This window comes from Alnus glutinosa, chromosome 10 (genome assembly GCF_958979055.1).
Source record: "Alnus glutinosa chromosome 10, dhAlnGlut1.1, whole genome shotgun sequence".
NCBI lineage: Eukaryota > Viridiplantae > Streptophyta > Magnoliopsida > Fagales > Betulaceae > Alnus > Alnus glutinosa.
This window is the reverse complement of record NC_084895.1, coordinates 16226671-16243503: the sequence shown is the minus strand read 5'-3', so window position 1 is coordinate 16243503 and position 16833 is coordinate 16226671. Positions and strand designations below refer to the sequence as shown.

Below are 16833 nucleotides of genomic sequence, written 5' to 3'. Positions count from 1 at the left end.
CTCAAAATGACAAACTTTGTGTCTCTCTTTTGCTATACTATCCTTGTCATATTTACCTCATCCCATTCCCACAAATAATTATTTATATTCATTTTTTACGATCTGAGATTTCTACCCTTCAACTAGTGCTTTAAAAGAAAGAGCCAGAGCTTTACTTATCGCCCATTAGAAAATTGCCTTTAAAAAATTCATTATTAATTTCCAATTTAAGATTTTTTGTTCTTCTAAATTCCATTCATTCACAGAACTTGCCAAGCATTGTTTTTGTCACGTGTTGTCACATGGCTCACATCAGTGTTAAAGTAGCTGGCGTAACATGTTCCAAACAATAATTGCCGTCCACTCCTTTCTAATATTTATCGATTACTCAAAACACTTCTTCATTCTGCCCTTCAATCAGACACAAGAGTCCAAGACCGCTTGAGTTTTGAGCATTCCTTCACTCGCCATCAGGATCTATGGCCGAACAACTTCTCCTCGTCCCTGCCCAGCAAATCGTTGAGACTTTGGGCTCACTGGCTGCCAATGAGATCGCATTGCTCTGGGGTCTCGAAGATGAGCTTCAAAGCCTGACCGACACCGTTTCAACAATCAAAGACCTGCTTCTGGATGCGGAGGAGAAAAATGCTGCAGGAGACCCAGCAGTTAGACGTTGGCTCGGAAGGCTAGAAGATGCCATGTATGATGCGGATGACTTGCTGGATGCTGTTTCCACTGAAGCTCTACGGAGGGAAATACTGACCCGTGATAACAAGGCCAAACAGGTACGCATTTTCTTTTCCAAATCAAACCAGCTTCTCTATCGTCTTAAAATGGCCCCTAAGATTAAGGCCATAAGAAAGAAGTTAGATGCCATCGACGCCGATAGGCAGAGATTTCATTTGAATGTACGCCCTGTGGAGACACGTGTCGGGGGAAACAGGGGTAACACGCATTATTTTGTACGTGCGGAAGAAGTTATTGGTCGAGACGATGATAAGAAGGCTGTTATCCACCGTCTGCTGGACTCCAACGTTGAAGACAATGTTTCAATCCTCCCAATTGTTGCCATCGGTGGATTAGGAAAGACTACACTCGCTCAACTCATTTTCAACGATGACCAAATCCATAAACATTTTCAGCTCCAAATGTGGGTGTGTGTATCTGCTCCATTCCACGTGAAAAATATTGTTGAAAATATCTTAGAAGCTGCAACAAAGAAGAAACCAGAACCCGCTGAAATGAATACATTGGTAGCTAAACTTAAAGAAGAAATCGATGGAAAGAAATACTTGCTCGTGTTGGATGACGTGTGGAATGAGGATCATGGAAAATGGTCTGAATTGAAAGTAGTGCTGATGGGTGGTGCAAGCGGCAGTAGAATATTAATGACTGCACGCAGTGAAATCGTTGCAAGAATTAGTGGGACTATTCAATCATATTTCTTAAAGGGTTTAAAGGAAGACGAGTCATGGTCTTTATTGAAGCAATTGGCATTTGAGAAAGGACAAGAGCCGGAGGAGACTTCAAGCATCGTAACAGTTGGGAGGGAGATACTAAAAAAATGTTCTGGAGTCCCGTTGGCCATAAGGACAATCGGAAGTATACTACGCTTCAAAAATTCAGTAGCAGAGTGGTCGTCTTTTAAGGAGAAAGAACTCTCAAAAATACCTCAGAATGCAACTGACATCATACCAACTCTGAAGTTGAGTTATGATCATCTTCCTTCACATTTGAAGCACTGCTTTGCGTATTGTAGTTTGTTTCCAAAAGATTATGAGTTTGATAAATCAAAACTGATTCAGCTCTGGATAGCACAAGGGTTTGTCAAGTCATGTGATGATTAAAACCGATGCTTGGAGGTTGGTAATGACTATTTTATAGATTTACTTTGGAGATCATTCTTTCAAGAAGCTAAAAAAGATGAGTTTGATAACGTAATTAGATGCAAAATGCATGACTTGATGCATGATCTTGCTATATCAGTGGCAGGATCGTTGATCACCATATTAGATGATAAGAAGAGAAACACTCATGAGAAAACGCGTCATGTATCAGTTGTTGATTACGACGATATCGATGCTTCATCAATTACAACTTCATTGTGTAAAGCAAGTAGCATACGAACAATTCTTTTTCATTCCAATTCCGACAAAATTTTAGATTGGGAAGCAATTTTTTCAAGTTCCAAGTTCTTGCGCGTGCTAGACCTGCACATGAGAAATCTTGATCTTTTGCCAAGCTCTATCGGAAAGTTGAAGCATTTAAGATATCTTGATCTTTCTTCAAACTACGATCTCAAGAAACTACCCAATTCTATAACTAGGTTGCAAAATTTGCAAACACTAAATCTCTCATTTTGTTTTCATCTTAATGAATTGCCGAAGTCTATTGGAAAGTTGAAGCATTTAAAATATCTTGATCTTTCTTTAAACCGCAGTCTCAAGAAGCTACCCAATTCTATAACTAAGCTGCAAAATTTGCACACACTAAATCTCTCATTTTGTAGAAAGCTTGAAAAATTGCCTAAAGACATGCAAGAATTAATCAATCTCAAGCATCTTGAGATGGATGGATGTCAACGGTTGACTTTTATGCCACGTGGATTGAGGCTACTCACTAATCTCCATGTTAACATTGGGTGACTTGAACATTAAGTTGGTGGACTCCACTAGTTTGTTCTTTTCCTTCTTGGGTGTTGGAGACCCCTTTTTCGAGTTGTATTTGGAATTCCTTTTGGAGTTGGATTCCTGTGAAATTGAGGCTACTCAGGATTTCAAGTTGTGAAAAATTGACAGCTGTACCAGAGTGGATCCACAACTACACATCACTTCAAGAGCTTGAAATTTATGGATGCTCAAGTTTGACATCACTGCCCGAAGGAATGCGTAGCCTAACATCTTTGCAGAGGCTGAAAATTAATAACTGTCCCATCTTATTGCAAAGATGCGAGAGAGAAGCGGGTGAGGATTGGAGCAAGATTGCTCACATCCAAGAGTTGGAATTACAGCATTTGAATTCAGGTATATACTCATCATTTTATCTTAATCCTTTGTGGAAATTTAAGTAACCACCTTCTTCTCCATCATTTTCTTCATTTTTCTCTCTCAGTATTTATTGGTTGTTAAATTCCAGGTACAGAAGAAACAGAGGATTTGGATTCAGGTATAGACTCATCATTTTATCTTAATCCTTCATGGAAATTTAAGTAACCACCTTCTTCGCCATCATTTTCTTCATTTCTTTCTCTCAGTATTCCTTGGTTGTCAAATTTCAGATTTAGAAGTAGCAGAACACATACACATGCTGAATTCATGATGCTTCACATATCAGGAGAAACAATTAGCCTCTATTCTTGCTCTTCCCACCACCTCTCTGCTGTCATCTCAAACAAAAGACAGTAAGTAAAATTGGTCATCAAGATCTTTGCTCACCCCTGCACCATGGTGTGCGAGTTGTACTGTGCAGGATGTGGGTATTTAATTCTCAGAAGTTTGATAGTTTTTTAGAAGAAAAAAATAAAGGTACAATCTTTCTTTTAAGACTAGAACTGAACAAATGTGAAGATGTTTGGTTGAATTTGAAATTATATTCATTATGTTTCGGTGAAGGTTTTAAAAGCACAAAGCGTATCATCAAAACATGCAGAGGCAATAAGGAACTAATTAATTAAGCATTTCTTTCTTTAAGCAGCTGTTTGGTATTATTAGATTGAGTAGCTGTGATGTAGGAATTTATGTACCGGAGGAAGAGTATTGGCAGTAATTCATGAGAGAATCTATAAACAACTATAAAAAGATGTGGTGGTAGTTTGGTAAGTGGAGCTGGAAGTACTTGGATAGAAGGATTCTTTGAGTTCAGTTTGGTTAGAGTGAAATATAGAAAGTTGCTAGGGAATCATTGAAGTCACCTCGGACAGCTAAACTGGGTAGTATTGTGGATTTAATGTTGAAGTCACCTCAGGTTGATTTAGTGTGCTGCTTGCAACATTTGCAGGTCTTATATTTGTTTTCCTCATTCTTTCTCTCTCTCCCATGGTCCTTTACTATCATTCAATGTTCTAAATTTGAAATCTTAAAAGCTTTATACTTGCAGTTGTGATTTGAAACTTCTACAAAATGTGTCATCTTTGCTGAAATTGGGGGATCATTTTCTTTGGTATTATTCCGGACTTATGATGGGATCACAGGAAAGATGCGTTCTTATGATGTGGAGGGAGTCCAGTTTAGGCCAGCGGGTCTTCTCTGGGTCTTATTTGCTGGTGGTTCAGTTTAGGCTTTGGGTGGAATTGAATAGTGGTTCAGAGAAAGTGTAAGAGTGAGGTATCAATGATGTGTGGAAGCACGCTCATGACTAAATAACTGCTTCCGTGGTGTTTTAGGTGAAAATGGAATCAGATGTTGGTAGTAAACAGAAGAAGAACAAAGATTGTACCATTTTTGTTTTCCTTTTTCCCCTGTATGCATTAAGATGTTTAAATGGTGGGCTATTTGGATGAAAAAATTACTGTTGTTCAAATTTATATAAGACGTCAAAATGTCATCCACTGTTTCAAGTTCTAGTCTTCTGTTTTATGAAAACAAAACAAAATATGGAGGGTAAAGCTTGATAAAACCATAATAGGATGGACATCATGATAAAATTCAAGTTATTGCTCTATTTTGTAATAGCTTTTATGTTCCACCAATGGTTTTTGTTACAATAGTAACACTTCCAGTTTTTTTTTTCTTAATTTCTTGTTGGAACAGCATTGTGTGCAACTTGATCTGTGTCTCTCTTTCATCTTGTGTTATTCTGGATGTACTTGAGTCAATATGCCAATCTTCAGTAACTGTGGGCCTACTTGCTGGGATATGTCAAATTTGGTTTCCGTGGTTCATGTGATTGGTTTCCTTAAAAATCTAATGTCTACCGTAATACGAATTGGGATCAGAAACAGGTAGTAGGGGAAGATATTTCAGATAATAGAACAACAGCTTCTTAGATGTTTTAAAACATTTCAATATAACTTAAGAGTAACCCAATCACCCAGATGTGAGAAGTTGGCCAGATAATTTCATTGGTTTTTTTTTTCCCGGTATCAAATGATCGATGCTCAGAATTCAGAATTTCATACCACCTGGTTCTATCCATCAACAATGAAATACAAAGACTTCTTATTTGCATGATCTACCCTAAAAAATGAAAGTTATTAAGGAATTGATGCTGTAATTTATGAATGGGCATATAAGATGCAAAGCTTGCACAAATATGTATTTGAAATGTAGTTTATCCTTTTTCTTGGAAGAGAATATCCTTGAACAATAACAGCTACAAAGTGTAATCTTATGGGGTCATTGCAAGAACATGAATACACAATAGTAGCACTCTAACATATTAAAGGAACCTTGTCCTGCACTTTGTGTTTTTTAATGATATTTCTCTTGCTTATAAAAAAAAAAACATATTAAAGGAACTTTAACTTGGTTGTTCACTGGAAATGTGCTGTCCGATGTGAAAACTCAGAATTTTGATGTAATTAAAAAAACTTTTTGATTATTCACCATCAAATTTGGGGTTGTCTATGGTTATGGTGGTTAAGATTAATTCTTTTGATTTATGTATTAAATAGTCACTCCCTTGCTTATATATTACTTCTATTGCTCCACCAGCATCATCATGATAAATACAAAATAAATCTCTTCCACTGAACCTTAAGAAAAGGGTCGAGGTATCTAATGAAAGAAAAAAAAAACAATAAATAGGTTTTTTGGTAGTTTTTGTTAAAGTTATGTGCAGCTGCAGTGTGAGCAAATTACTGCAAGCATATGTTCTAATTTTGTTATGCTATCTATTCCAGGAGAAAAAGGGCCGTGGCTCTCCACCACTGTGGTATATAACTGCCAATGAGCTGGATTCTGTGTCATTGTAAGTACATATTTCCTTATGTAATTGTTCGACATTAGATATCAGTGCAAGTTTCAGCTACACCTCCTCTTTATGTATCGTAACAGATTACTTAAAGCTGTTTAATTGCTGCGATCATATTGTTTGTTACGGCTGTCTAATACTACAACTGTATCTGGGAATGTGTGCATCATTTCTATGTTTGAAATCGCCAATATTGAGCTATGTGCTTATGTATGTTTAAGTTAGTGCATATGCAGAAAAACCTTGGAGGCTGAAACACTACTGGCAATCATAATCATACCTTCCTCGGTTATATGTGCACATATTTTAAGAAATAGAGGTGAACTCTTTGAATTTGTCTACAAGTATTGGGCATGGTTGTCAAGTTGGGCGTCAGACATGCCAATTGTCAATTGATAAACGGGAATATGATAATACAGCTTTAGCCTCTACATATGCAATATAAATTCCTGCCCCTACTCTCCTTTTAATCTTTCTTTTTCTATTTCTTTTCCTTGTCTGGGTGGTCCCTTTAATTTAATAACGATATTCCATAAAATTTCTAGCTCTATGTGTCATGAACTGCAGATACATGAGAGGAAGGCTGACATTGGAGAAGGTCAATGCAACTTATGCTGAAGCAAATGCTCATCTTATTACGGCTCAAAAGAAGAAGGTTCTTATTATACTTTTTTTCTGATACTCAGACATATGTGTTTAATCTTAAATCTGTCCTAATTATGGTTTTCTTTCTTCATGAAGCTGGCAGAAAATCTCTGGGACAAAGCCCTGGTATGTCAACTAATCTCTGAATGAATGCTTCCCTGCACCCCCTTTACCTATGTAAGGATAACTTATCTTTAAAATAGCACTGGCTGATTGTCCCTAGGTGGTTGAAGCAGAGATCTGGGATCAAATCCCACATCAAGGTTGCAAGAGTATGTTATGGGGATGGAGTACCACCATATTATGCAAGCTATTGCTGAATTCTATCCCAAAAAAAGTAGGAGCAGTAGCCTCCTGTCCCGGCATCCAACACCTTGACCTTTCCCTGCAGTGTGTAGGAAGGAGGTGCTGATATAACATAATCTCACAACTAAAATCCAAGATGGGAACGTGTATTCCTTTTCTCGAGAAACTGGCTTATACTTGTTAGTGCTGATTATCTCTTCCTGTTTTGAGCATGAATTATTCTTTGATTCGTGCTACTGAATTTCAGCATTGCTGAAACATACATGCAGGAGCTAGCTAAGGGATATTGCAATGACAGAAGCCGTAACAGGAAAACCCTTTTTTCTTGAAAATGACATAAAAGGACCAGCACTGAAGCTTGACAATACTGGAAAAGCAATACTGACCGTGAGTGCACCCCTTCTACAGGCATTTAAAATAGCTAAACCATGCATTGTCAAGGAAGTAAAATGGCCTGTGGGATAAACTGATTACCCACCCTTATCTATACATGCTCCATGCTCTACCCCGGGGTTGGGTAAATGTTTTTAATATAGAATTTTACTTTGTTTCATGGCCAACTAATCCTAAAGATGGTTGTCAAATACTATTAGGCATCGTTGCATCTCCATGAATCACATTCCTTATGAAAATTTAAAGTACAAATAATGCAAAATGAAGAAAGTTGGATTCCTTTTGTTCTGTAAACTACTTTCTGGTTCTGCAAATGCTGTAATTATTTGTATGATGACACTAGACATCATGATGAACACCTTATTTGATTGTACTGAGATCACCTTTGTTAATTTATTTTTTCTGTAGACAAAATTTGATTACAATATCAATTTTGTACAAGAGGAATTCCATTTTGTACACTGGCATGTTGATGTTTGTCTTTCATCTTTCATGCCCGTTTGTGCAAAGAGAATCTCATCCCTCTGGATCATGGTGTGTTGCAGGTCCTTCGTCCTCTGGGCTGCTTAAGTGAGACTCAGATTGGGCATCACCGTGTGATTATTCTTTTGAAGCCTCAATGAAACCTTGCTTCCCAAAGAACCTCATGTTTACAAGCTTATAATATTTTCCTATATTTCTTTCAAAGAAGATTGTAAGCCATCACCTGGCATGAGTGTATATGTTCTTACTTTCAAGGTTTACAAGTATAGTAAAGACTAAGGAGGATAACATTGGCTTTTCAAAGGTGAACTCAGTAAGGATTATAAATTCTACTTTGAAGGTTTTTTGGAAAACTGATTTAGTAAGGATTGTAAATTCTACATTGGCCTTCTAACAAAAGAAATGACTAGTTACAAAGCAATCGTACTCACATAATCTGATGCAGTAGTTGTACCTTGAACTCTAACACGTACCTATACATGAACGTCTCTCAACTTGACCTCCACTTGACCTCCTGTCTGAAGAGTTTTTCAATGGATTCCTTTAACTTAGAGCTCCTCTCTCTAAGTTAGACTTCAACGGTTGATTAAATTACACAAATATTCCAAGAGAGTTAGCACATCTAACAATATCTGTCTAAACTCTCTCTTAGCACAATTAGAATTCTACTATGGAATTCTTTCCAATACACAACCTATGAGCCTCTTTAAATAGGCTTCAAAAATCCTAATTCTACTCAAATTCTGATTTGCATAGGAGGCGTCCAGACCTGGCTTTTAAGCGTCCAAACCTGCAACTGAAACTTTATAAAACTCTTAAGCATGTCTCGACCTGGAAACCCTAGTGTCCAGACGGTTGCATAAAGTAGTTCATTCGTCCATAGTCACTGCATAATCGTTCAAACTTCTTGCCGACGGGAACTTAATGACTTCAACATCTGCTGAGCCTGTCCGGACGGCTTCCGGACCTTGAGCTACTGACTTCACCATCTGTTGTAGCGTCCGGACCTTTAAAGGACTCTGAGTCTTTGAGTTGAGTGTCTAGACTCTGGCAGCTGAGCGTCCAAACGGTTTCTAGGGAAAATTGATTTCCTGAGCTGTAAAATCTCTAAAAATAATTCTTTCAACATGACCTTTCCTTCTTAGTGATATTTTGTATAGACACCTGTTCTAATCAGTCTTTTCCATATTGAAAAATATATTCTGCAAATAATCTTCTCGAAGCTCTCTAGAAATTACGGTGTCCTTGTTATGGAAGTCCTTGATATAGAAGCGTTTTTATCAACAGAATAAGAATCAATTAGGAACGATTTATTATGAAGAATATTTTCCACATCACATATCTTTTCTTTCTTGATTAATATTCTGCAATATTTTCACCACTCATCTCTTTCATTTTCTTGAAGAATATTCTGCAATATTTGTTTTTTCTTAGCTCTTTCATTTTTCTTGAAGAATACTCTGCAATATTCTTTCTTATTTGGCTCTTTCATTTCTTGAATAAATCAAATAAGTTTTGACACTAGATTTGCCAATATTAAAAACCCAACATAGAAAATCCATGCTATTTCATGCTACCTTTCACCTTCTTGGAGAAGAGAAGAAAATTCAACTAAAATGAACAAAAGGAAAAGAAAGATAATTTAGCTTATGGGCCCTTTTGGATTCCAAGAAAACACTAACATTTTTTTGAACGGTTTTTTGCCAGAGATTCTTGAGATTTTAAATTCCAAAGGAGCGAACGGAATAAATTAACAGATTTCAAGTTCCTAGTCTTATGCTTTTCAACAATTTCTGAAGAACCAACCAGAGGCTTAAGGTTTCTATCAGATAAGAGGTTCTTATTTTAATCATATATCTTTTGAAACTCCCACCAATTTTATTTCAAGTTCCTAGTCTCAGCTTAGGTTATTTAGATGAATTGCCAAAAGTTAAGATCAAGAACTTCAACTTTTTTGTTTTTGTTTTGTTTTATTTTCAATATAACTTGATAATATCTTCTTACAATGCAATTCTCTCACGATCATCCTAACCTTACAAAACACAATAAGTAATGTTATACATCACACCAAATATATTACTTTTATTTCATTATATATACTGTCATGGCAGAGTTTAGTAGTTATTAATTTTTTTTTTCTTGGGTAATCTTACGTACTATATCTCGATTCTACTTTCATCTTATTGAGTTAATGTGACAGTATCCATTAACTTCATGAAAATAAACCAAAATTTATGAGAGTTTAGATAATTATTCCTAAGCTCAAGTTTGGGTATTACACTTTGCTAACAAATTTTGACTTAAATCAAATTGTTTTGAACACTGATTTAGCCAACATAAATCCTAAAACATTCAATTGTTCCAACATAACAATAACATAATATAAATGAAAGAAAAAAAAAATGAAGAAATTTTGTGAATGGTCAAGAATAAGCAAGATGGCCTTCCCTAGCTCCGTCAATCTAGTAGTTTCTTTAATATTTAACAACCCAATAATCATTTAAAGCTCCGAACGACCTTACAATTTTTTTTTATTTAATTTAGTGTCATTTGAATAATAAATGACACTAACAAATTTGAATTCAGTGTTGTTTGAATAGTAAATAAGCTAATTTTAACACTTTTTACTGTTTAAATGATATTAAATTCAAATTTTTTAATATCGTTTACTGTTCAAACAGAGCTATTTAGCGCTGTTTTGTCGAGGCGACACTAACTATAATTATAGACAATTATAATTAACTAGACGACTAGAAAATACAATGGGATGCGCAGAGAATGTTTTATGGACCAAAGATTAGATTATAAAATGAGAAAATGTGTGAGAATGAAGGAGAAATTGAATAAATGCAAAAAAGGGGATTAAATAAATAAAATTAATGTGGCGCGTCCAGACGGCTCAACAGGCTCGTCCAGACGGTACCTTATCATCACGTGGCAGACGCCTTATTCCACGTGCGTTCGGACGTCTACTTTATAGGGTTTGGACGGTCTGCTGTGCGGCGCACGTCTTCTTAAATGATGCGCGTCCGGACGGTGACTCATGCCCGTTCGGACGATCTGTTTGAAATGGCTCGCGTCCGGATGATTGGAGACGCTCGTCCAGACGGGAACCGTTTTAAAAGGGGCAGTACGCCCGTTTCCTTCATTATCTCCGGTTTTCTTCACTATTTCTACATAGTTTTTCATTCAAAAACTGTGATATCTTGAAATCTAGACGTCCAATCTTAGATCCGACTTTGATAACATAATCCTTGAAGCCCGATCTACGTTCTGACCAAACGTTTTGAGGTAAATAGTTAAACTCGCATCTTTAAGAGGTTTTTGTTAAATCTTGTAGAAATGAGTTTAACTTGGTATTTTCTTTAGGTTTGGTGTGGTTTGGAGTTGCCATGACATCCCGAGCATTTGGTCACTGCTTGGTGAATTTGTGGTAAGTTTTCCCATAGACAGTAGTTTTGGGTATTTTATTAAAGTGTTATATTATTGTGGTTAACCCTAAGTTATGCTTATGGGTTAGCAATATTGGGTTTAATAAAGTAAATAGAAATTTTAGGTAAATGTTTAAGAATTTTAGAGTTTATGAGTAAAATTAGCTATGTGGCTTTTTGAGCGATTTAAAATGCCACTTGGTGTAATTACTAGCTGTAATACTAATTAATGCAATGTATTGTGTTTTAGCAGCACATTGCGGTTGAGCTTAGAGTTGTCTGAATAACTGGGAGTACAAGCAATCCAAGGTGGGTATTCCACTCACTGAGAAAATATATATTTTTATATGTATTGATTTGATAAAAATATATATATATTGTTTATGAAATCGAACCAACCATATGATGAATTATATACTTTGAGATGATTTGATTAGTTTCGAGTATGTTTAAATTATATCAATGATGTTTAAGAAATAGTGTAAGAGTGAAAAGTATTGAATTGTTTTAAAGTGTTATATTATGCGGTTGAGATTTAAATTATGCAAATTATTGAGAATATATTATGTTGAAATTGTTTACGTTTTATGAAGAAACTCTATTTTGAATGTCTTCAAAGTGTTAGATAAAATGTTGGATTTGTTTAATTTTAAAGGGATATGATTTAGCAACTGCATGATTTCAGCATGATACAGTAGTGAAATATATACTGGTCAAGCACGGAACATTGAGCATGTAGTATAGAGCATACATACCCCACCAGTAACAGTATCAATGGCGACAGTATCAACAGAGTAACAAAATCAGCAGCATAATGAGTTATAATGAGCCCATGATCATGCATGTCATGTATAGCATTGTTTAATGAGAGATGTTTTATGATATGAGTAGTTTTGCTAGACGTAATAGTATGCATAAGAGTCTTCATGGAGAAGATCTTACATATATTTCTATCGGATGGTCTATGTGTTAATAGCATACATTGAACTTGAAAGTACATGGATACATGATTGCCCAGGCACGAGTAATGGCATGTCTATGAGTAAAAGGGCTGACTGTTATTGTTCTTCAGGAAAGACATGTTAGCATGGTTGAGTTTAACTCTAGTGCTCTCATGATCTACTGACGTTCAAGGCATGAAACTGAAATACGATTAGAGATGATGTTGCAAGTGTTTTGTTGAAGGATGTTATCCTAGTATGGAAGAGTAAGATGCCTTATTCTTTGCTTAAGACTTATGTGTATAAGTGATATCTGTGATGGAGTGATCTTGTGTACATATGTCTGAGCGACCAATGAAGAGTATTATAATAGATGGGTTAGTATGTGGAAACTTCCAAGGAGAGATGACTGGAACTTCTACATATTTTTCCAGCTATTTAGTAGGTTTTAAATGTTTTCAGAATAGTCGATGGTTGCTGCATTAGCTATTGGTAAATTGTAACTAATATAGTGCTCGCATGACTAAAAAATAAAAGAAAGGTTGGTTCTTTGCGAAAACTCAGTTAGTCTTATACCACTGAGGTCTTAGTATGTTTTATGCTAAGGCGGTGAACTCGTCATTTCACCTATGCGGATGTGGATACCACCACAACCGTGTAGATGATATTCCTGTGATTGCAGGTACTCTTGAGGCGGACGACGACCCGGTAGCACACTACTTGGGTTACTACGATTGAAGAACGTAGCGACGATCGTAATGAGGTAGGACTATAGTGTCCTTATTTTTGGGTACTTTTGTGTATGGCTTGGCGTGTGGGTCACGCAATATTTTGTAGCAGCCATTCTTTTGTAGTAGTATATGTAGTTAAACTTTAAACAAATAGACTTGTATTATGGCTCGTTTTTGTTTAGAGAATGAGTGTGATTATAGTTATGCTTTTCCGCTTTATTGATAGTATTATGATTTCTTCCGCTGTAGATGTAACTCTGTATATCAGGTGCATGTTATGAGCATGTGCCTATGTTGGCTGAATGACATATAATCGTGCCACTGCGATGACTCGTTTTTACGTTTTGTATATAAAAAAAAAAAAAAAACGGGTTGTCACACTAACCGTAAACACTTAACCGTGTTTTTTTTTTTTTTTTTTTTGTAGTTACATTAACTTAATAAGTAATTTTGATCAAAAGTCATCTAAATTAGTTGTTTGTATAAACATATGAAGAGTTTAGAACCAAACGTCACAATGTATTAAATGGAAACCCCCCCATTTGAGGGGATTAAAGGACCAACTCCTTTTGGTGTTAGGCACGATTCCATTATCAAAACCGTTAGTAAGTAATCCATCACCACTAGCATAAGTTTTCCAATACTACTTACAGCATTGAATCTCAAATCCATGGCTTGCAAATGTATTGAAAAACTTATGGTAGTAATGATGGAATTACTTATCCATATTCTTCCGAAAAAGCAACTTAATGACCTTTCCCATATCTCTTTACGTCCCTCTTCACCTCCCAACATGCATCCTCATTTCTCTGTTCAAACTAATGACCTTGACCCTACCTTTTTTTGTCTCTCCCCACTACTCTCCTTTGTCTCCTCATTAGGCTAAACTTTATGAAGTTAAAAAAACAATACATACATGCCTTAGAGCATCTCCAATAAGGTTAGGTAAACCAATACTTCCATAGATTTGATTGTGGTTTACAATTATAGCTTTCATATCCATTTATTTTGGATTGTTTCCCATATAACTAGAAAGAGTCAGAGAAAATGTAGCAATTCAAATCAAGATTTATTGGGTACCCTATTTATATTAAACTACGTTGAATCACAAAAATAGAGGTGAAAAGTAAGAAATCAACGTTGTCTCAAAGTGCTTGTCTTTTTGTAGTTGGATACCCCAAGTTTTTTGTAATTCCCCAAAATAATTATATAAATAACAAGTAATTAACTGTTATAATACCTTTTTACAAAAATATGCTCATAGTACAAAATTTATTCAACTAAGTTCCCTCAAAATTATTTTCCTAAAAATCAAAACAAATAAAAAATTTTAACCATTGGTTGAACGTTCAAAGTAAACCCATTTCTTGGTTAAAAACTGTACACCGAATGTCCAAAGTAGTACACTGAACATTTGACCATGCCCGAAAAGCAATTTAAACCTATTATCCACATGATTCAGACTTATCCCCTTCAACCCACGCCCATAAAAGTCGTACCACGCCCTTCATCCCAAATCTTTCCTCCTACTTCATTTGTTTAAATAATGACACTATAGACGACCGGTGGATGAAAAAAATGGATGACATTTACTCATATTTTCGGAGTTTTTCGAATTAAGAAAAATAAGATGAACATATTGGGAAAGTGTTATTTGAGGAGATTTTTGTTCGGTTTAGGACAATGAAACTATAAAATGAAAGAATTTGTTAGATTTGTTACGATCCTAACAGATTGTCAACTGTGAGTAATGATTCAATGTCACCCAAATATACAACTTTTCACTACCTTGCCTATGTGGCAAGGTAGTCCCCCACTACCTTTTGATTTTTTTTTTTTTTATTTTTTAAAAATAAATTAAGGTGAGGGACCACCTTGCCAATGTGGCAAGGTGGTGAAAAGTTGTATATTTAGGTGGTAGTTAATCATTACTCGTCAACTATCAACTATATTTGGTTGACAAAAAAAAAAAAAAAATTAATTGATTTTTTTTTATATATATATATATATATTAGATTAGGATTTTACTATTTATTTTGAATTGTCCATCTTTAGTTTATTTTTATTACTTTTAAGATTTAAGATTTGGTAACACTTTTTTTCTTAGGTGATTTAGTTGCTTATTAGGTTGGGAAAACTTCACTTACTACCTTTGATCTTTCATTACTTTTGTAATCATACCTTTAAACTTTAAAAAATGTCAATTTAATATATCCATATTTCAATTTTTCTCAATTTCCACCCTCCCATCCAAATCCAACATTAAATCCTAGCAAAGAAAGCTAAATTTTCAAAATACCCCTCCCTTATAAAAAAAATAATATTGAAAAGGTTGTGACCCCCGGTGGGTCACGCAGAGGTACCCACTAATGGGTCAAAAGGTTGGTCTTTGTGACCCACCAGTGAGTCAAACTTGATTAGAAAAAATAATAATAATTATTATTAAATCAATAACTTTTATAATTTTATAAACATATTAGGGGTATAAAGGACATTTTACTCGTCAACAGTTTGATTTAACATTGAATTTAGATGGGATATGGTCAAAATTGAAAAAAAATAAAATAAAAAAAGGATACACTAATTAAATTTAAATTTTTTTTTAAGTTTAATGGTATGATTGCCAAAGTGATTAAAGATCGGAAGTGATGAGTGAAGTTTTTTCTATTAGGTTTTAGTATCCGTTGTTGGAATATTTTTATTAGTAGTTGTTGCAGAATTATCTTTATCTAGATTTTCTCTTTAGGAGCTTTGTATTTTCTATTTAAAGAGAGCTCATTGTATCAGGAAAAAAACTTTACAACTCTGGTAATGAATATTCGAAAAATAGTAATGATCGATACATGTCACCCCATGTTCTCTTTGTGTCTATACTTTTATTTTTTAAGCTATACGTAGCTTGTTACATTAATAAACTTGAAGACGCAGTTATTCTCTTCTTCTTATCCATGCTTTCCGTGCCGGATCATGTTGAGATTATGCAATTTAGGAAAAACTACAAACAAAAATGAAAAAAAAAAAGTACATGGAGAACCTACATCATTCGGCAATGTCTTTACGTTCACAAGCGCGACCTACTAATTTTTAATTATGTCGAAAGAATAGAGTTACATCATATGTATACTAATATTATTTAAACCTTAACCCGGTATATTGAATTTCCCAATATACCCTTGCCATACTGCCGGGGTGGTTCCTAACCTATTGTTCAACGTGGCATATATAACAAAATTAAAAATAAGCTGCAGCTGGCCTCATGTACTAAAGGTCAGTATTACAAACTTATTCAAATTTCAGAATATGGGCAACAATCTCTTATAGATTATATTGTTTTTATGTACTTTCATTAAAGTATTTGCATTATTAGGGTCATTGGGTGTTTCCTTTCCATAAATAAAAATGGAAATAACTATTATAAGAGTTAGCTGGCCATTTAGAATACTTACCGAGCTAGGAATGAATAATAAATTAAAGCCACTTTGCTTCTTTTTGGACGATTAGAGATGTGTGTATGAAAGCACGACCATTTTATGATCGCAGTAATTTGGTTTACTTGACTTCAAGCACTATTCTATTATTATTTTATTATGCTGTCGTAGGTGTTAATGTGCATTTAAAACAGCCGTTGTTAAAAAGAAATAAAATAAAATAAAATCAAAAGCAAATTGACATTGTCACGGACTTATGTAGCATATATAGTAGCATATTTATGGAATATTAGTTTGGTATATAGCATTACTCAATACTAAATACCTCATTTTTATCTTACTTTGCTAATGTAACATTGCAAACATATCTTTTTTCTTTAAAAAAAAAAAAAAAATTCCAAAGGCTGAATGAGAGTACATCAACAAAGTGAGATAAATTAAAGTATGGTGTATATATAACATTACTCGTATAAAAATATAATAATGAAGAACTCTGAGTTGAGTAATGCTACATACCACACAAACATATATCCCATAAATATCTTACAACGCTGATATATATATATATATGGTGGCCGTTAGGCCT

At 34.9% G+C, this 16833-nt stretch overlaps 2 protein-coding genes across 6 annotated transcripts in view; both read left to right on the top strand.

The window, feature by feature from the left end:
• Positions 1-8069, top strand: part of LOC133878894 (putative disease resistance protein RGA4) — a 90631-nt gene extending 82562 nt beyond the window's left edge. For 2 of the 5 annotated variants that reach the window (XM_062317458.1, XM_062317456.1), the window contains exons 6-11: positions 5819-5886; positions 6457-6544; positions 6631-6660; positions 6758-7019; positions 7110-7227; positions 7779-8069. The gene's annotated coding sequence lies outside the window, so the exon portion shown is untranslated. Of the gene's footprint in view, positions 1-2620; positions 3003-3114; positions 3145-3256; positions 3504-5818; positions 5887-6456; positions 6545-6630; positions 6661-6737; positions 7020-7109; positions 7228-7778 lie in introns of those variants that run through there. The other 3 variants (XR_009902018.1, XR_009902019.1, XM_062317457.1) reach the window with 3 other exon arrangements.
• Positions 323-2591, top strand: LOC133878895 (putative disease resistance protein RGA4). Its single transcript, XM_062317462.1, has 2 exons — positions 323-1841; positions 2489-2591. Exon 1 carries the CDS (start codon positions 459-461, stop codon positions 1824-1826), a length of 1368 nt encoding a protein of 455 aa, XP_062173446.1. The 5' UTR covers positions 323-458; the 3' UTR covers positions 1827-1841; positions 2489-2591.
• Positions 8070-16833: the final 8764 nt, after the last annotated feature.

Bases quoted from the DNA above. Each gene is read 5' to 3' on its own strand.
- LOC133878895 (XM_062317462.1), top strand. From the start codon at position 459: ATGGCCGAACAACTTCTCCTCGTCCCTGCCCAGCAAATCGTTGAGACT.